Source organism: Strongylocentrotus purpuratus, unplaced genomic scaffold, assembly GCF_000002235.5.
Source record: "Strongylocentrotus purpuratus isolate Spur 01 unplaced genomic scaffold, Spur_5.0 spur5_scaffold_20, whole genome shotgun sequence".
In the NCBI taxonomy this organism is placed as follows: Eukaryota; Metazoa; Echinodermata; class Echinoidea; order Camarodonta; family Strongylocentrotidae; genus Strongylocentrotus; species Strongylocentrotus purpuratus.
The window spans coordinates 52287039-52309498 of record NW_022145606.1 but is presented as its reverse complement, the minus strand read 5'-3'; the positions used below and the strand labels follow the sequence as shown (position 1 = coordinate 52309498).

The 22460-nt window shown below is 37.3% G+C and overlaps 2 protein-coding genes across 6 annotated transcripts in view; both read right to left on the bottom strand.

Moving 5' to 3' along the window:
- Positions 1 to 1667: 1667 nt before the first annotated feature.
- Positions 1668 to 4260, bottom strand: LOC105437921. The gene has a single exon (XM_011665085.2). The coding sequence runs from the start codon at positions 4191 to 4193 to the stop codon at positions 2589 to 2591; it is 1605 nt and encodes a 534-aa protein (XP_011663387.2). The 5' UTR covers positions 4194 to 4260; the 3' UTR covers positions 1668 to 2588.
- Positions 4261 to 13260: 9000 nt separating this feature from the next.
- Positions 13261 to 22460, bottom strand: part of LOC579319 (UDP-N-acetylhexosamine pyrophosphorylase) — a 31031-nt gene continuing 21831 nt past the window's right edge. For 3 of the 5 annotated variants that reach the window (XM_030993592.1, XM_030993594.1, XM_030993593.1), the window contains 3 exons: positions 20930 to 21022; positions 15856 to 15928; positions 13261 to 15238 (listed from right to left, as the gene is read on the bottom strand). In XM_030993592.1, the coding sequence (XP_030849452.1) occupies positions 15137 to 15238; positions 15856 to 15928; positions 20930 to 21022 (268 nt within the window). In that variant the 3' untranslated portion in view covers positions 13261 to 15136. The remainder of the gene's footprint in view (positions 15239 to 15855; positions 15929 to 20929; positions 21023 to 22460) is intronic. The other 2 variants (XM_030993595.1, XM_030993596.1) reach the window with 1 other exon arrangement.

The following is a 22460-nucleotide window of genomic DNA, read 5'->3' as shown; positions in this document are numbered from 1 at the left end:
TAGGTAGTCTTCCCCCCCCCCCCCCCCCCCCCCCCCCCCCCCCCCCCAAAAAAAGAGAAAAAAACACTCATGTAATACGTGTACACACCTGCAATTTTGCACAAACAAACAAGCAAACAACCAGATCAGTGAAGAAAATATCACATTGAACGCGGTGCATAATAGGGAAGGAGATCGTTATTCAGTTTACGATTAAAATTCATGAGAAAATTCAAAGGCGGGAGAAAAGGGCTGTAAGTTTCAAGTCAAGTATGGCATTTCAAACATATTTCTTGATTCACAACATTAATTTTTATATGTACAAACTGAAATTAACACGGCGGGTGATGTTAATGCCCGGGGGGGGGGGGGAATACTCAGAGTTTGTTAGGACGGGGAGTGCCGCTCAAGCCTCGAAACCCTTACCCATTATTAGGGGTGATTTTTCTAGAAAAAAAGAAAAAATTTCCACAATTGTTGTTTTTTTTTCTCGAGTGTTTGCATGGCAAACGCCCGAAAATTTTGGAAATTTTGAAGAAACGGACCCATTTTTAATGATATTTTTGTAAGAAGTGGGACCCATGTTTAGGGACTTTTTGTGTGACAAAGTCACCCATTAGAGCGGCACACACCCGTATGTCCTAATGTCCTACCCCCCCCCCCCTTCCCCCGGGTGTTAGTCGTTAATGTAATGTAATGAGATAAAATTTGAGGAATTCTGTATCAACCACGTAATGATTCAATATGTTGTGAATGATGGGAACAAATTATGGAAATAGAGATAGCTGTTTGTAAATGTTCTACATTGTACCTTATTTCATCGCTGCTATGCGGGCCACATGTCATTTATGAGCCATTTTTATTATCAATTCTTCAATGCTCCGCGGGCCGCGGGTTGGCCACCCGTGCCCTAATATAACCACCCTCCAGGACAACCACCCTCCCGGACAACTACCCCCGGTCAACTAACCCCCGGGCAACTACCCCTGGACAACTACCCCCGGGGAACTACCCCACCCCCAGAAAACTACTCCCTAGGATAGTTGTCTTAGATGGTGGTTGTCGTAGGGGGTAGTTGTCTGTGGCATAGTTTTCCGGGGGTAGTTGTCCTTGAGGGTGGTCTTCCTAGGGGTGGTTATCCGGAGGGTGGTTTTCCAGGGGGTAGGTGTTCTATAGAACCCTTTAAAACAATCACCAATATAACTTGGCCATCCTGAATGACTCACCCAACTAAGGTTAACAACAACCGCTGTTAGATGTAGCGTCATTATTTTCCAAATGATTTGGTCCTACATCTTGGGATGACGAAAGCATATTTAGTTGTAGGCACTTGGAGATCCTAGCTCCACTGAAATGGCTGGGAGCTCGATCCTGATGATGCTTCATAGGGGACGATGTATGGATCGGACTTCCGGCCATTTGCTGTCGTTCAAAACGTGATATAGTTGGTACACATGTAACTACGGATCTCATGAAGGCAGCTAGGTCTCAAGCTTCCCAATTCTCTGTAATCTATTCATGCTAATGTACAACTGAGTATCGTGGGCGTACATCATCACGAAAGGCCATGAGTATGAATAATATCCTGGACAGGTCTCGTATAGCAGACAAATAGAACAGGACCAATTAGGTCGGATCAGACATGCCAACACTGTTGTTTCCTTCCAAAGAGATACGAAGCAAACCAGTAGGCAACAACACCTATCTCTCAGTCTTATTCGATAGCTCACCATGTCAAATGCAGATGTTAGATCAAGCATCAGAAGTATTGCTTCATCGCCATTATCAAGAGCCTGCACAAGATCATTTTGGAAACGAATCAAGGCCATCTCCACACTATGGTATTGTCTGTATGCAGATTGTTTTGATGCTTAAAAAGAATTAGATACCTCTCATATTATGACAGAATTCCTTTAAATATTCTCATACCATATTACATCTCATTAAACATAACTCAAAGTGTCTATTTAAAGATTACAATTTTCTATACACGTGAGCGAACTCTCACTCATTGAGCAAAATCCATTGGTTGCGTGCAGCAAGTGTGCAACAAGTGTGCGCTGCACGAACAAACAATTATCTGTTAGCCACTCATAGTGCAGCAAACTTTCGATTTTCGTAACTTATAATACACTATTATGGCTATAGTAACTTCTTAATTTCAAAGCTGATACTCAATCACATGTGATTAAAAATTCACATACCTTGAAAATACAATAAATTCACTGCAATTCCCTCCTACAATCGGGATTTTCTGACCATCCTCTTTAATACTGATATCTTCAGCACAACTAAGGCCTTACATATTTATCCACTTTTTATCCTACTAACTAAAATGTACATACAATTTACCTGAAAGTACAAAGTATTTTCCAACATATCAATAATACACATTCGGGTGTCTGATTCATCATTTAAAAAAGTAAACAAAGAATTAATATTGGGGGAACTACATGAACTCAGCGGATGAACACTAGCCCCAACAAGACCTTTTCAGTAATGTTGTCTCTGATTACAAACTTTCACAAATGGTACCTCTAAATACCTTGGTTTAACAATCAAAAAGGAAATTTCTATACTACTACATTAAGAAATGATACTATAGGAAATTAAGCGTCAAGTTCAATGAAGTATAGACGCTTGCCAAGAGAAGCGAAGGCCAGCATTAGTGGTGTTACAAGTACCATGTAACAGAAATAGGGTGGTTGGTCAATTCTATGAGGAAGTTTGAGGTCCCTGAATGTAATTTGCTGCATGAGTTGTAATCCTTTGAGTCTGTATCTGATCAATCTCAGCATGTGTGATCCACGATTCACTCTAGCCACTAATACTCTATCATAGCTATCCACTGCAGTATACAGGTATTCACTATCATCCACCGCTGTGAGAGTACTGCCTAGGTGACCTTCTATGTCATACACATGAACTGTACTAGGTGTTTGGGAGCCAGTACTTGGGATCATTACTCCTGTCTTGGTGACACTGATCTGTATTGGTTTGTTACCAATAGGGATGACTCTCTGTGGGTTAGAGTTGCTACCTTGGAAGATGTATATTTCGGGATTCTTATTCACAGCGTATACGTTATCACTCTGATCACTACATAGCCTCAGATCCCACTCTCCTTGCTTACATGTATATTCAAAGCACGTATCATCGTTTGGGCAAACACAACATGTCGAACAGCTACGAGATACTACTGGTTTACCATCAGTTAAAAATGTTAGATCATGCACACTACCTTTGCTGCTAGCTAGATGCGATTGCTCTTGACCTGATAAAGAGAAGCTATAACTTCCCTTTCCTTTTCCTCCTGAAACTGCCACCACGGTATCTAAGGAGAGTGCTGCCATTCCCCAAATATCAGCTGGTACTTTGAATTCTCTCACAATGTGCATTCCTGCTTGGAGATGACCATGGTCAAGAAGCCTCTCATCCGCAGAGCAAAACTGTATGCTCTTAGCTGCTTGCTTCATACGATCTACTCTGGTTGTATCATTAGTTTCTATCAAAAGCTTTTCGAGATCGCCATACACCATACGCCATACGAGATTATTTAATCTACCAATCATCACTGACGACAACCAACTACTCATCATCTTAACCCTCTTTCCTTGAGTGGCTTTCAACTTGTCAAGCTCCTCGTCGAACCCTATCTCTAGTGATCTCACATTTTCTACAAGAGTTGCTTGATTCTCTACCAGATATCCAATCTTTTGTTCATGTTCTTTCGTAATGACATCTTCAAGGTCTTTAATGATTTCGTGCACGTCTTGTCGAACCTGCTCTATGTGTTGAATGTTCTTCTTGAGGTGATCCTTCTCTTGGTTGCATTTAAGATTAATATCATCTATCTTCTGCCCAATATCCTTCTCGAAATCTTCCTGGTTTTGTATCAGCTGGTGACCACGATGATTGATGACGACACATTTTGGACAAACGTGGATTGTGCAGGTTTCACAGAAGAGATCTTTATTATGTTGATGTACTGCGCATGCGTACCTATCACCACGGTGATGAGAAACTGTATTCAAGTCATTTATTGAAGTAACATGATGTTTGGCGAAGAGGAATCGCATTTGCTTATGTCCACTGTGACATCGTTCGCACATGTAAACATCGCAATCACTGCAGAATGACAAAACTTCTGAATTATCATTACATGAAGTGCACACTAGATCCTGGTCAAACGTTTCTCGATCATTCTCTGCCATGGTGCTTTGCGGTAAGAATTCTGAAAAAAATATGTAAGAATAATAATAATAATGATAATAGTAACATTAATAATAATAATTATAATAATCATAACGATTATTGCAACTATTCTATAAGGGCAGTTGCTCAATAATTGATGTGTGTAAGAGAAGTAGAATTTAATCAATTAAACGTAGATTAACTGAGGAATTAAACAGATTTAATGGTACAATGTATAAAACAAATGACAGTATTAAATGGAACCTCGCAGGGCTGCTCCCTCCCCCTTTACGAAATAAAACACAGCGAATGCCCCTCACCAAAAAGTCACCTGTAATGATAATGTTATTTTTGTATTTCTTATACAAGTTGTCTAAATCTGTTACTTATTGAAATGAATCTAATTGAAATGGTTATCATTGCCCAAAATGAATTTATAGTTTTTCACAGACTAACTTGCGACTGATAACAGTAGAATTTACAATAATAAAATACGTGATAAATATATAGCAATAACAAAGTTAGATGCATTTGATATTCAAATACAGTTTAGCGGGGTCCTAATGGTTAAAGTAAAAATTAGAAAATGAGCTGAAAAGTCAAAAAAAAATGTTGGGAGAGTAAAATAAAATTAAAAGTAGATAAAGAGGAAAGGGCGTGTCATCAACTAGGCCGATCAGACCATCGGAACATACAGCTGATACCGGCATATATACAGAAATTGAAACGTAGCAAGCCCGTCACTATAGGCAACGATACGCTTGGACCCCAGAAACCAACGAGGCGTTACGCGCATGCCTAAACTGCACCGACTGGGACTTGTTAATCAACTCCGCGAACTCTCTGGACGAAGAAGCAACTATTGTCTCCGACTACGTCAAGTTCTGCATTGAACTGACAATCCCACACAGACTCGTTAAAGTGTACCCTAACAACAAGCCGTGGGTGAATAAAGAGCTTCGCGATCTGCTCAGAGAGAAGGGAGCAGCACTCTCAGCTGGAAACTCTGAGTCACTAAAGAATATCCAAAGAAAAATCAAGCGTCAGACGGAAAAATGTAAACATAATTCCTACAAGGAAAAGATTGAACAGAACTTCCGCGAAAACAATCCCAGGATGGCATGGAAAACAATGCAGGATATTACTGGTTACAATAAAGATAAATCTAAATCTGTGGTAGTTGATCGAGATAGTGAATTTGTTAACGAACTCAACGACTTTTATTGCCGATTTGATGTAGAAAATTTCTCTATTGAAAACGAAGAAATGAAATGTAAGGTAATAGACGAAATTCCATTCAGAGTACCTATCCAAAAACATGAGCATGATGTTAGACGAATGTTTGCAAGCTTACAAACACACAAGTCGCCCGGACCAGACGGAATAGGTAACCAAGTTCTGAAAGTATGTAAGGATCAGTTGGCCCCAGTGTTTACTAAACTATTTGAGAAATCTCTAAGTCTAGGTATAATCCCCCAGCTATGGAAGCGGTCAATAATTATCCCTATCCCAAAAGGTAAACAAACGAAAGAAATGAATGATTTCAGACCCATATCCCTTACATGTAGCGTAATGAAATGTTTAGAGAAGATTGTGTTGAAACACCTCATGAGGCAAGTTGGGGATCAGATAGATGTGTTGCAGTTTGCTTATAGGGAAGGTAAAGGTGTAGACGATGCAATTTTGACATTTCTCCGTAATATATATATATAATCACATGGACCACGTTGGTAATTCTGTATAAGATGTTTGTTTGTCGATTTCTCAAGTGCATTCAACACAATTGTACCGCACATACTGATTAAGAAACTAATTGAGATAAAAGCACACCCTACCCTCATTTTATGGATACAGGATTTCCTAAATGAAAGAGAACAATATGTTCACTTGAGAAATGTAAACTCTAAAGTGAAACTCATCAGCATAGGAGCCCCTCAGGGCTGTGTCCTCTCTCCAGTATTATTTTCTATCTATACCAGTAATTGTATAAGCACATCACCAACATATGTCAAATGATTAAGTATGCAGATGATACTGTAATCTCAGGCTTTATGTCAGACACCAGAAGTGAACAAGATTATGCCACCTGTGTAAACAGATTTGTAGAGTGGTGTGAACGACACTATCTCAAGTTGAACGTCTCGAAGACAAAGGAAATGATTATAGATTTTCGGAGAAATCCACAAGCAAGACCACCGCTTACTATTCAGGGGTCGGCTGTGGAAAGAGTTGACAGTTATAAGTACTTGGGAACAACGGTATCTGATTCACTCGACTGGTCATCAAATGTTACCTTGCTTAGAAAAAAGTGCAATCAGAGAATGTACTTCTTGAGAATGATGAGAAAGATGCATGTAGACAAAACAATTCTGACTCTATTCTACAGATCATTGATAGAGAGTGTAGCTACATACAACTTTGGGAATGCAACTCAAATAGATAAGAAGAAGTTAGACGGTACGAGGAGAGTAGCACAACGGATAATTGGCAGGAGCCTACACGAAGTATCCATACTGTATGAAGAAAGAGTAGTTGCTAAAGTCAAACGAATCATGAACGACCCCACCCACCCGCTTCACACTAATTACAATTACAATAGGTCAGGCTTTCGTTTGTGTGTGCCCAGGTCTGCACGAGTGAGAACTCGGCAATCATTCATAGCAAACTCCATCCATATGTACAACGGAATGTCTCAAAGACCCAGTGTTGTACTTTAATATCATATTTAATCTAATTAATAATTCCCAAATTGGTTTAAGACGAAAATACATGTACGGGTAGATATACCAAACCTCCTCAGTATATCAGTATATTTATATTTACCTCACCTGTTCAATCGTTTGATCACCTGACACCTCCTCTTGCTCTGCTTCATTTACTATGCTAACCATTGTTCTGAATTAGTTTTTATGGAACAACATTCGATCCTCTGTTAATCTGTGCTTAATCATATGTTAAACCTTGTGTATTCACTGTTAACTTAATGTCTACATTTTTGTAAATACATTAGTAAATGTTATTATGTTACACCAGTGAAAATCAAATATCCAGAAATGGACAATAAATACTAAATTGAATTGAATTGAATTGAAGAATAGGTAAACATCAATTATACTAATTACGCCCATTAGTGTGCATATTGAATAAGAATATTGATATATTTATTTGAAAGATAACAAACTTTTGCTGAAATCAAACAGTTTATCGTAGACAGGCACATATCGAACGCCTATAATACGTAAGCTCCCTTTTTTGTATTATCATACATTTCTTATACAAACAATTTTCTCTTTTAAACATACTTACTATATGACAGTGGAAGTGCTGTCTCCTTATGTTAAAAACACAAACACAAAGTTTGGACAAAAGATTTTGTAAGAGTAGCGTCTCACCAACCTAGTCATATGAGCGACAATGAAGCCTGGTGCAGTGCACGATTTTAATTAAGGACAATGGAATACCAGCTCTAGAACAAGCGCAAACTAAAACTCCACGCCTGCTATAGTAACATGATAAAGTAAACGATGTTGAAATCACCATTTATTCAGGAAATCTCCTAATGAAATCTACAGATAACGCCACACGCCCTCTAAGCGATGTTTCGAAATCTTGCTTTTAATAACAACTGCGACAAATCCATTACGACTTCATCCTTGGCAATCGCAGGTCAACCGGATGACATTTTTGTGCTTTTGTCAAAGCGATGTTGAAAAAAAGGTAAAAAAATGGATGAACCAGTATGTTGAAATATATGTGCAATTATATATACAGAGGTGCGTTCGATTTGATTAATTTCCTTAATCTTGATCGAATACATGCTCAAAATTGTGTTGATCTGTTTCTCTCATTTTGCTTTTTATCTGTTTATTGAACTCTTTAAAATCGGTTGCTTTTAATAGCACATGGATAGTGACCTGTATTTTTTCTGAGCGACATTCTTTTCATAAACAAGTCAGTGAATAAATACGATCGGTCAATGGGATAAAAATAAATGTACATCCATGCAGGCATCCCAGATAGCAAAATGTTGTGGGGCCCATCAGGGTTTTATCTGGTTACAACTGGGCTGGCCCACTTGGCCCAGATGGGCCAGCCCATCTCTTGCCCACTTGGCCCATTTGGCCCAGATGGGTCCCAGATAGGCCCCATGTGGGGCCCAGCAATCTGCACCCGGGTTATAGAAGGGCCCCAGATGGGCGGCCCAGATTGTACCCACTTGGCCCAGATGGGCCCACGTGAAACCCAGATGTACCCCACAATTGGCCCATCAATATACACAAGGGTTACCTATTGGGCACCAGATGGGCCATATGTGGGTTTTATGTGGGACCTACCACATTCTATATATGGGTCAAGTGGGTTCTATATGGGCCCCATATGGGCTATAAGCGGGTTTTTATATGGGATCCATATGGGCCAAGTGGGTTTGATCTGGTCCCATATGAGCCAATGTGGTTTTAAATGGGCTTCATATTGTTTAAATGGGTTCCTATTTTTCCCAGTTGAATTCATTTATCCCATTTCAATTTCCAGGGTTACCAGTTGGGTTTAACTGGACCAGTCGTACCATTTGGCACAACTTTCAACCACTGATTGAAAGCTCCAATTAGCAGACATAATTAGTAGGTTATGTAGCACTTGTACTAATTAATTTGGTCAATGGCAAAACACATCGTCTAACATTTCCAATGTAAAGGCATTGGTGTTAAGAAGACTTGGTTAATTTGCTGTGATTAGACATTTCCATATACTTGTATTTTATTGAATCTGTTTTAGATTATAGTTAGTGTTTTTTCTAATTCATGTTTAATTAAATGTAATTTAAACAAAGTAGTGAAATTTCCTAATAATTGGCAATTTACATTTTGTAGTATTTTCGAAATGAATTGCAAATAACTAAATCATCAGTAATTAAGAAATATCCTGTAAATTTAGATAAACTGTTAAAAAACATAGATGTGCACGCACCCCATACTCATTATGCACATGATGGGATATATTTGTGGGTTCTTGGTGGGAAGGCCCATCTGATATACATCTGGTTTTCAGCTGGGTGAAGACAATCTTCGACGTGCAATTATCACCACCAAAAACCCACATGGGGCCCATATGGGGCCTATATGTGTTGGTACTTGTGGGTTCTGGATGGGAATTGAAGGCCCATCTGGTATACATCTGGTTTTTATATGGGCCACGTGCGCTCCGTATACCTGTGGGTTCTTTGTGGGAAGGCCCATATGGGATACATCTGGTTTTCAACTGGGTGAAGACAATCTTCGACGTGCGATTATCACCACCAAAAACCCACATGGGGCCCATATGGGGCCCATATGTGTTGGTACTTGTGGGTTCTTGGTGGAAAGGCCCATCTGGTATACATCTGGTTTTTAGCTGGGCCCATGCAGCCGATGTTCGACGTGCGATTTTCACAAACAAAAACCCACATGGGGCCCACATGGGGCCCATGTGTGTGGGTTCTGGGTGGGAAGGCCCATCTGGTATACATCTGGTTTTTGTATTGGCCATGTGGGTTTTAGTCAGCCCATACAAATCCCAGATGGGCCCCAGATATTTTGCTATCTGGGATTGTATGAATAGAACCTTTTTACAAATTAGAGTGTAAATCTAAACAAAAACTAAAAATTCATTATTCCTCAACAAGCACATTCACCTTTTTGCAATTCTCCATCGATCTCACTCTGCTCTCTTTCTCTCTCCCTATTTCCCTCGCTCTCTCTAACTTTGCTTTCGCTTTCATTATGTGTATCTCAAAGATACACACAGACACGCACATTACATCCGTATTTATATTTCATCTTCTTAATTGTCTAAGGTTCTAAAAAACATTTCTTATATATCTTGTTCCTTTTCCTTCGCTATTTTGAATGTTGCATCTTCTTTTAGCCTTGACCTCTTCCCTACACCCTTCCCCACACACACCCACACACGCACGCACACACACACACACACACACACATACCTTTCCAATTTCCCCTACCTGTCTTTCCTTCCCTAAATATATATTTTATCTTCATTTCCCATTCCCCTTCTTTATCTTTTTGCTATTTTGAATGTTGCATCTCCTTTACTTTCTACCTATTCCTCATTCGCACCCCCTCTCTCTCTGTCTTTCTATCTGTGCCAGAATACATTCTCATGCATCCAAACACATACCTTCACAAGCATTTCATCCTATACTGTATGATAGGGGCCGGATGTCTGGCCCATATTCACAGTTTCAAGATTGATTGACGCATGCGCGGCTCGTATCTCTCACATAATCTCTAGACTCCCCGTTACTTCATTAATGAAGATCAAACTTCAAACTTAGGTAAGTTCTCGTTTCTGTCCTTCATATTGGTGACTCATAATCCCCCAAACTCCAAGACTTTGTTCATCAAAATGTTATTTCATAATCATCTTTAGGCAGAAGTTATCACTGCATATCATTATTGAACTGCACATCTGGTAATATTTCAGACGCCTAAAGACACTAGTAGACATGTAGACATTAAGTCACATTGAAAAATACAAACAAAATACATGTTCACACTCAATGTTAGAACATTTGAAAGACTTTAATCAATTTGAATTATAAAAATCCATCGTAAGTCAATACCGAATGGCATGCACATTTCTACATAATACATGTGTTCAATTATGACCAATCACAGTGATTCAATATAAGTCTCCATTCATAAACTCTTCTTGTGCCGTAGGTAGGTACAGAATTTTCATAATTTCAAAGGGGCAAACTGTTTAATATGACACACAGAGTTGATCATAATGAGAAGAATAAAAACACTTCACGACACTGATCAATTGTGAAATTGACCTTCAATTCTACAATATTGGAATATTTGAAGCATTTGTTTGTAGCAATAGCCAATGTAGCAATGTACTTCAAACCGTGACCTCATGAATGACCTGATATATCACAAGCCACAAACTCATCACAATTTAAACAACAAATTGTAGAGTGTACTTGTCTACTATTGTAAATGGGTTTTATTTCTGAAGTTTAATTTTTCTCTATATTTTGTCAAAGCATACAATTGTAAGGAATTCCTTTACATCAATTGGTGTTATTTTTGTAGTGAACTTCATTGAAGATTGGATTTTCGTTCTCATTATTTTTACATAAACACTGAATACCTCTTAACCTTTTTATTAAAAACATAATTCCCATTAATTCATCCTCATAACGCATGTAAATAAATATAGACGATATAAGCAGGGAGTTCCCTCTCAACTCCCTGCTATAAGGGATTAGAGAAGGGCAGACTGAGATGAAGACATTCTAATAATACATGTATACAATAATATACAAAGGAATAATGCTCATTGGGGATATAGTATCACAAATAATATCTCTAGTGATATTCGTTTGTCTCGCAATGTATGGTCAACAAGGGATCAAAAGACCCAGATGTAGAGTATAAAAGACGTTTGCTTACAATATATTGTATCACCTGACAAAGTGTTGCAGCGGCGCACGAAACGTCGTGATCTTTTAGATCACTTGTTGACCATACATTGCGAGACAAATGAATATCACTAGAGATATTATTTTCAATAATATTGGGAATGTTAAACTAAGCAGAGCTTAAATATAGAGGCTATTATATTCAGATCTATGTCGTTCCGGAGGTAAACACATTGATATTAAAAAATATTAAGGCACAATGTAAACAACAATCTTGAGCTTACCGAGAACAAACACATATCAATTTACCTATCACAGAATATTTCAATTCAGAAGTATATATTACTATTGCCAAATAAACACACATAAAATGAAATTAAAGAGGAAAGATTGAAAATTGCAGATTATATTGTTAAACACATCTGCATATAACCTCTCAAAGAAAGAAAAAAGATGTTTACAACTGTATACTGTATAAAAATCCATGAAATGAAAGAAAAGTTGTTCACATACATGTATTTCTGTCATGTTATTTTCAGTTCATAGATAGCAAAATACACCAGACAAATAATTTTGTATATCTCCTCAAGCGAACTAAGAAAGGCTGAAATTACCAAGTTCCTAACATACATTGTCTATTTTAATTAAGCTTTTAACCAGTTCCCTGAATTTACATAATGGAATTTAGAAACTCAACTGTGTAAGACCTGTCTACAAACCACAACATCATCACACTTTGTTTATGTCATTTCATTATCATCTTGATGTTTAAGTGCCTCCCATTATTAGTCATTGTTTATTTGTACAAATATAGAATGAGAATAAAACTTTTCGTCTTGATGTTTAAGTGCCTACCATTATTATTATTTGTTTATTTGTACAAACATAGAATGAGAATACAACTTTTCGTCTTGATGTTTAAGTGCCTACCATTATTATTATTTGTTTATTTGTACAAACATAGAATGAGAATACAACTTTTCGTCTTGATGTTTAAGTGCCTACCATTATTATTAATTGTTTATTTGTACAAACATAGAATGAGAATACAACTTTTCGTCTTGATGTTTAAGTGCCTACCATTATTATTAATTGTTTATTTGTACAAACATAGAATGAGAATACAAATTTTCGTCTTGATGTTTAAGTGCCTACCATTATTATTAATTGTTTATTTGTACAAACATACAATGGAAATAAAACTGTTTTGCAAAGAAAAAAGGATGACACTCAAATATATTAAAAACAAAGTAGGTCAGGTAAATTGATAGGAATGTTGTTTCTGAGAACACATTATGTAACATTAAAACTAAACAATGATAGATAGATAAACAATACTGCAAAGACTTCAAAAAAATCAAACCTTGTGCCTTTTATCTGTGGAATGGATCAGAACAAGTTGATCATGTAGCATATAAGTATTTGTGTGTACTGCAAGGTTCTGGAGTCATCACAATCATAAGAAATTTGGCCCAGTCTTGATAAAGTAACTAGCACTGTACACAGAAAGATGTACATGGGACTACACAAATGGTGTCGTGCCTACTTACCTTGATTTCCTTATCTTTCTAAGCTCATTACTCAGCCAGTATACATTTTCTACCAAAATTGTTTGGCAAATGACATTTATTTATAATCTTGAACATTCAGTGTAAGTTTCGTTTGATTCTGTGAGAATTCTTTTCTTTTTTTACCAGGACTCCAATTTATCTTTAATTGACTTGATAACACATAAACAAATGAGTATAAACACCACTTGATGAATATATGTACATACTAGTAAATATGTTTACAAAGTTGGGAAATCAAGGCCGTTTCATAAAACTTAACAATTGCTACAAAACTATCACAACATTGATCAGAGCAAATCAAATTTTCTGTTCAGTGGCTACTAACTTCATATTGCTAACAATGTTATAAAACAGGGCCTATAACTCTATAGCTAGGAATACAATACATATAGTCTGAAATAGGTACACTACAAACATCATCATGGAGATTGCTAAAGTAGTATAATTACATCACATAACTTACATATCTATTATTATTATGTCATGTAAACATGGTAGCAAAATTAAGACAAATTAAGTATCAGAATGATCATGTAATGTAAGACTTATACCAATATTGATTACTAATGTACTAAAGTTATCAAAGTAGGTTTCCAGAATGTCTATTATGAAAGGCTTAAAAATCAATTTATATTTCTACATTCATCTTGCAAAAAAATCTGTAAGATAACATCATTATTGCAATCATATATCGAATGATGATAGCTCAATCTGTGTAATTCATTGTAAAGGTATGGCCGCCTAGGCTCTGACCAGATGATGCACTTTATATGCATTGATCATATGCTGAATTGAATTGAAGAGATAATTATTAACAGAGTGGATGCACATATTAGGCAATGTAATTGATCTTGCAGTGAAATTCCATGAACAAGGAATGAATTCTATCATCTTGGACCTGGTGCAGAAGCATGGTCACTAGACAAGCTCTTTCAATGTTTCATCATGGTATCATGTGTAACTCAGGATATACACATACATATGTAGATATAATTTACAACTTCTCAATATGAGACAAATGTAAAAAGAACCACACTTCCTATCGTAATCAGAGATAAAGATCTGACGTTATGCTTCTGGTTTTAATAAAACTAAAAACTAAATGAACTCTTCTTAAAACTTAATGAGATTCTTCAGTTGTCATTCATTGCTATACCTAAAACATTCAGCAAAGTTTCTTGTTACATCAATAGTAACACTACATTTACCATTGTAGTACAGCTAAATACTTAATTAAGTTTCACTGAAAATATATTTTCCGACTAATCTACATTGTACAACATATTAGAACACTATATCACATAATACATTCTTTCTTACCAATAATATTAATGTCAATATTTACAATTTCTACATAAGTTCCAACGGTTCAGGAATACACATATCTAATAAATAGAATAAAATTTGTCATTAAGAAGTCTGTCCAAAATTGACTTCATTCAAATAGAGAATTAAAAAAACATTCTTGTCAGAAAACAAAACAATAAATGAGTAGATACAATTTACTTCTTAAATAGGAATGATCTTCCTATAACTATTTGTTTTAAGAATGAAAATAAAAAAAACTAAAATTAGCAATGCAAGCTAGTGCCTTGTAATAAACAAATATATCTTTAAAATGAATTTGAAAATTGACTTATTTTGAGAATCAATATGATGCAAGGAAAATACATTTTTGAGATAATAGATTCATACAAAATAACTGGCACGGAAGAAAATTTATTTATATTACGAAGGTTTCAAACATGAAAGAAAATAATACACTGATAACTTGCTAAGTACCAAGTCAATTGAATTCTGAATGTTCCTTTGAAAACACATTATTTATCAAAGCGATGATTATTAATTCATAAAACAAGGGAATGTGGACTGTATACTGGATTTATGAATTGACTTTGCTGCAAAAAGTGGAATTTGGAACTTAATCAGTACCCGGATAAAGTAATGTTTCGGTGTATCTCTCTCTTTAATTGTTTGCGATGGTTTCTTGTTTCTCTGCGATTATATTAGCCTGGTTCAGAAGGATAGGAGGACAAAACTTGTTCCCATTACAGATCTTATCAAGTCCCTGTAAACAAACAAAATAAAACACGATGGTCAGAGCCAACATCAAACCACAACGATATGTCAACTAATAAGCCAGTTTCGTTAACGATCAGCCATAGACTAAGGTTTAATGCATGGTTGCTTGTCAACGAAACGAGCTACTCCTAAATCACACATAACCCAATAAGGAGTATCTTGCATTTGTATTCCAGAGGATGATTTCTTTTTTTACAAAAGCTTTTTATCAAAGTATTTTTATCAAATGTATTGCTGGACGCTACTAGCAGAAGAACTAAGACTGTCAAGTGGGCACCAGACTATAGAGACCATGAAGGGAATCCAATGTCTAGTCCTACAGTTGTGTTGGATGTGAACAAGGTTGTGCACCACACAAACAAGGCTTGGATCATGTGGTGCACAACTCTTTTGAATTACTTTACACAGCTTTACACAACACATTTACAGTGTATGCTGTTGGAGAGCAAAATAATTAGTCTGTTTTTATTTACTAATGTAAAGCGCTTTGAGCATGTTTATGTAAAGGCGCTATATAATGTAAATATTAATATGTATGTTTGTATGTACAGTTACTGAGGAAAACAAAGACTAGTTTGAAATGATAAGAGTGTGTTTACTTACCTCTCCAGCGTACGATAGCAAAGGAGACACTTCACATGTGACTGGGTAGCCATCAGGGTCATGGGCCCGCCGACTAAAAACAACAAAACAGACAAAAATTGTAAAACCTCTCTGAAATCTTGGACATACATTGTCTACAGCAATCTGGCCCTGTATAATTGATTCTAAGAAACATGTAATTCCCCCCTCCCCCCCCCCCCCCCCACAGGACCCCCATCCCTGGCAAAGAAATGGCCCCTTCCTGCACAGCTCCTCAACAGGGCAGTAGGGCACACAAAGAATTAACATTCATGGACCACATTGTATTGCTCAAAAGTGTTTGCTTGGTAAACCAATGAAAGGTTTCTAATTTATTTTTCTGATTTCTTGTTGTCAAGCTAGGTGCTTCAAGATTAAAACAAGGCTTTTACATATCCACTGAAGCCCAGATGTGGGTTTAGTAATAAACAAGGCTTTTACATATCCACTGAAGCCCAGATGTGGGTTCAGTAATAAACAAGGCTTTTACATATCCACTGAAGCCCAGATGTGGGTTCAGTAATAAACAAGGCTTTTACATATCCACTGAAGCCCAGATGTGGGTTCAGTAATAAACAGGGATTTTACATATCCACTGAAGCCCAGATGTGGGTTCAGTAATAAACAGGGATTTTACATATCCACTGAAGCCCAGATGTGGGTTCAGTAATGTGTTCAATTTCAACAATGCAAAGTGAAGCCCTTCTTCTATTAACTACTACCTATTGTTTATGCCAATCGGTACTCGTGGCACCTAAATGAATGTGCCAATCGGTACTCGTGGCACCCAAATAAATGTGCCAATCGGTACTCATGGCACCCAAATAAATGTGCCAATCGGTACTCGTGGCACCTAAATAAATGTGCCAATCGGTACTCGTGGCACCCAAATAAATGTGCCAATCGGTACTCGTGGCACCTGAATAAATGTGCCAATCGGTACTCATGGCACCCAAATAAATGTGCCAATCGGTACTCATGGCACCCAAATAAATGTGCCAATCGGTACTCGTGGCACCTAAATAAATGTGCCAATCGGTACTCGTGGCACCCAAATAAATGTGCCAATCGGTACTCATGGCACCCAAATAAATGTGCCAATCGGTAATCATGGCACCCAAATAAATGTGCCAATCGGTACTCATGGCACCCAAATAAATGTGCCAATCGGTACTCATGGCACCCAAATAAATGTGCCAATCGGTACTCGTGGCACCTAAATAAATGTGTCAATCGGTAATCATGGCACCCAAATAAATGTGCCAATCGGTACTCATGGCACCCAAATAAATGTGCCAATCGGTACTCATGGCACCCAAATAAATGTGCCAATCGGTACTCGTGGCACCTAAATAAATGTGTCAATCGGTACTTGTGGCACCCAAATAAATATGTCAATGGGTATTCGTGGCACCCAAATAAACGTGCCAATCAACTTGAGGTTAGTTTTCATTTGTTAATGAGTAGATACATGGATGATGGTAACCCCCATCATATTCACCTGAATACAGTCCTTATTAAATGATTGGTCAAACAAAGACATCATTAAATGATTGGTCAAAAACAGTCCTTTGCAATTATTTTACCGAGACCATCCCATATGTTTTAATGAAAAAACATGCAATAGCTTCCAGTACTATCCAACCATTTTTAAGTAAGCAATTAATGCACAGCTGTGGTGCGTGTAGACGTTAGTGAGATAGTACTGTGTGTGAGCCAATAATGGAGTAGCACTCCTTGTAATAAGTAAGTGTACCTAACTCTGTGTGCACCCAAAAGTAAGCCTATCAAACTTGGGATTTTTTTTCAGCAATAATAACACAAAACAATGTTGAAATTAATTCTTTTTACATCAAATAACAAGGATATAGATATTTTGAAAATATAGAAAAGTTGAAGTCACTTCCTATCATTCCAATAGATGAACATGAAATTAGAATTGAGACAGTTTCAAGAAACTGGCCCTTGTTATGGTCTTTTGTCTACAAAAGCTCATAGAAAAAAATAAAATACAATAAAATAAAATTAGGGATGAAAAGTCTCAATGCATGCTCTTTCTATTAATCAATTTACAAAGCTCTCTTGATAAAAGCATACTCATGCAGAGGAAGAAACTAGTATACTACTAACATTTAAACTGTGCACACTGCAGAAGAAAGCGACTATTTAAAACTAGAGGTCTAACCACACATTTGTATAAGGAGATAGTTGAAGAATTACATGCTAACAAACTGAACTATAAAGCAGTAATGCAGCACAGCATTATCAATATCTACAACTACTATGAAAATAACAACAAAATGTTTGGTTTTATAGGAGTATCAGCAAAGTATAATTGGTAAACATCCAGATCACAGTCGAAGAAAAATATCATGAATTCATCTTTCAACGTTCTAAAGTTCAGTACTCACGTTGTAAAAGATTTAAGACATGATTTTCCTTCAGAGAACTTGGGACAGAAAAATTAAGACAGAGAAGTAAAGCTGGCTAATAAACAAATACATCATTTGGCAATTTCTTTGACCAGGAAAATAATCCTAGACATGGTTCTTGCATATTTCACATGCACAAGAGAAGACTAGAAAGCTTCCGAAAAGGTTAACCATCATGTAATATAATAATAATGTCATTCATGATGTACATGTAGTAAAGGCCTCAAAACCAGGGGGGGGGGGGGGGGGGGTGGGGGCGTTTCACAAAACTTGTCATCAATGACAATGACAGTTTTAAGGTGTAGAGGTATCGTGGTCGAGTTGATATGTCACCGGACTGTGGATCACAAGGTCTATGGTTCAAGTCCAACCGTGGCACTAATGTCCTTTGGCAAGACATTGATCTACATTTGCCACTTTCCACCCAGGTGTTAAATGGGTACCCGGTAGGATGCGAAAGCTAATGTGCTTAGATAAGCACGTGTGCGCTTGTAAAAATGACGCCTGGTTGGTATGCTCCCCAGGGAGTGGAGAATGTGCATACATCGTGTGCGGGTGAGCCTGAATCCGATGACCAGGTCAATAATATATATATCTGTAAAGTGCTTTGATAGGGCCTTCCTGAAAAGCGTTATATAAGAAATTGTTATTATTATTATTATTATTATTATAAGCTACCGAAATCTGTGCTTCTGATTGGTAAATAGATTTATCACTGATTCTTATCATTTGTCATTGACAATTTTTTTTGTCTGAAACAGGTCCCAGGAAGCTATCATATAAGAGAAACATACATGTACATGAAAACTAAGCCATTGATATAAAGATGGTGATGAGATGGTAAACAAACAAATCTTAGAGAAACATCAATGCCCTTCAAACCACTATCAAGGAGGGCCTATGTATGTGGGTTGTGGTTTGGATCAATACACATACACATATTGGATTGCGGAAATGGTTTCATATGGAGTAAAGATGATTGTTAGATCACATCATCTTAGAGAATAGCTTGAGCATGCATTGTCATTCATAAAATGGGTTCAAGAATGTAGCCAAAGCATCAGAATAGATCACGTGTGCCGGCATGCAATAGTGTTGCACTGGGAGTGCAATTTGGTGATAACCGTCAATTTCTTGACTTTATACTCATATTCTAGACCCATCTTATAAAACAAATAAAAACATGTTTTTAGGTTGTGTCTTAGTGATATGCACTTCTTGGTTAAGTCACAATGAGAAGGACAGCGAACTTGACTCGTCTTGTTCATTATCCTACTGTACGTGACTTAATCTGCGTGCAATGCATATTCACTAATGCACTCGCGAACATGTATTTTTGGTATGTCTGTTAGTAATCCTGATTTACAGTGGACTGCATGTATGCCATCACAGATGGACGGCCAGCCAGCCAGCCTCACTGGAAGTATTTGGTAAGAGCAATAATTATACTGATGCATGCCTCAAGCAATCAGAAGGGTACTACAGACGTAGACATTTATCAAGTTCCACAGAAATTTTTCATCAAAATAGCAAGTTTTAAAGATACTATGTCCCTTTTGCAGCCAACCTCAAATTCTGTAGAACTTTGCAAGAATTGTGAATATGTCATGTATGTCTTATCTGTGAAATTTAAACATTAGCAGTGTCCTAATATTCAAATTGTGCAAGGAAACCCGTTTACTTGCTAGACTTCACTGTCAGACACTATTTAGTGACTGACTGGCTTTTCTTCTTCTTTGGTAATAACATACATAAAATGAGGTGTAAAGGGTAAATGACCATTTTGTCTACACCAATAACCCACTTCTTGTGATGGCCCAATTAAACTGTTGGAATCTTTGCGCAGCATAAAACATGACCATTCGGTACAATGGTCTGAAAATCAAGACTATTACTTATTGGCTCTATAGCTCCTAAGTCGATTTGACAACTAATAATCATTATTTTCCCACTTGGAGACATTTTCAAGCCCCACCTTTTTTAGGGAAGTTCTAAACTAGTATTGTCTTTCAAATGCGTTGGAATTTAACCTTTTCATTTTTTTGGCCTGCAAATGGGACATAGTACCTTTAACATAATTCTGGTCAGTATTTAGTGATTCATGCCAATGTGTTAGTGTGTCTTAAACATGCATTATTAATATCGTTCTCCGGCGTTCGGTTAGAAGCATAGCAGGCACCTATCTCATGAAGAACCTTATAAATTTCTTAACCAGTATGTTTTATCAAATCAAAATATGTGTTGGACAAACATATAATTGACTAATAATTATGTCATGCATTTGTATAACTGTAGCATGCTTTAATTATTTCTCTGTAGCCACTACCTACATGTACATGTAATGTCCTTTGGTGTTCACTATGAACGTGTAACTGGCTCGTTTAAACATAGTACACAATGTTAGAGGTCCAGATACAATTGAGAATCTGAGCATCCCTTTCCTGGGCCCCGTTGCATAAAACTTACCATTGATGGTAACTTTGTCATCAATGACAGCTACCATGGCAACAGGGCTCAACAGCAAATCAAAATCAAGGTTACCATGGTAGTTGCCATTGATGGCAAAGTTACCATCAATGGTAAGTTTTATGCAACAGGTCCCGATTAAGAGACCATGCACCTACCTGTTATCACAGTGCTTGGTGGGGGTAGGGTGTTTTACATAGGGTACTAGTCTATGTGATTGCTTGGTGCGGCGTATCGGAGTGTTAGAACACCTTTGAAATGGAACACAGAACATTACAAACACAGTGTGATAGGAGGCTTGTGACCTTTGACCTTACAATCGCATTTAGTAGCATGATTAAGTTGAACACGGAACATTACAGACACAGTGTGATGGGAGGAGGGTTGTGCAATAGGAGTCATTGACAATGATGTGACCTTTGACCTGTAGATCTCATCTAGCAGTGTGATTAAGTTGAACACGGAACATTACAAATTAACACAATGTCGAAGTTGAGTGGTTTAAGCACTAGACTTGAAATTCAAAGGTCGTGGGTTCGATCCCCCACATGGCACTAATATCCTCAGGCAAGGCATTGATCTACCCTTGCCACTCAATACCCAAGAGAGGAATAGGGGCCTGGTAGGATGACGAAAGCAATTGTATAAGTAATTGCATATGCCCCTCACAGTGACCATATAACAGGAATGCTCCCCAGGGAGTGGAGATGGTACACATTGTGCGTGAATGAATCCAATGACCAGGGCAATAATATCTGCAAAGCGTTTAGAGACTGTATTCTGTATCAAGCGCTAAATAAATTCAAATTATTATTATTCTAATATGAAAAGTGGACCAGTGTTCTTCTCTTGACTCTAACATCTAAGGGTGCGTTTATCGTGACTTGCCACTCAGAATCAGCATTTCTATACACAAACCCCACTATATGAATATGATTTGCGGGATGTTGCGTGTTCATCGTCTCTTCACAATTCAATATAAAGGCCTTGTCTCTATGCAGCTCCTTTGCGCAGGTCAACTGGAACAAGTACACACACACGCTTGTACAACAACATGACACAGCACATGGCACGCGCTATTTCTCTGAACCTGAAATTAGCCTGGGAAGGTCCGATTTGTATGTGGGGTTCAAAACAGCTTTGCGTTTATCATCTCTCAGAAACGTGATTCTGGCTCTATGTCACATTCAAAACGTACTTTCCTTGGCATTTCAATATACCCATATCTAAAGACGTTTGAAAAAGGCTTTGCGTTGTTCACCTTAAAAATTTGCCTGAAAGACGTTTAAAAACGCTGATTCTAGGCAAAAAAATGGACTATAAACGCACCCTTTGTGTTGCAGCATTGCAGACTTGAACAAAGACCATAGTGGAAAGGAGTATGTTAAATATTCTGAGAGGCATGTATTTAGATGAGGCTATATCTATATGTTGCATTTAAATTTGGATCTTTAAGATCTGAACTCTCATCATATTAGAGTTGAACAAAGAGTCGGGTTGTTATTTTTTAAATAAAGTAAAAGCATTAAATGATTTAGGTGACAGGGCTGTATATTTGACAATCCTGGGGAATGTGTTCATTTATGCAAAGGTAAATTTAATGCATTTTAGAGAAGACATATTTGTCTCTATACTTGTAAAGAATCTGAAAAATGTATTGAATAAATGTTTCCTACATTTCAAGTTCAC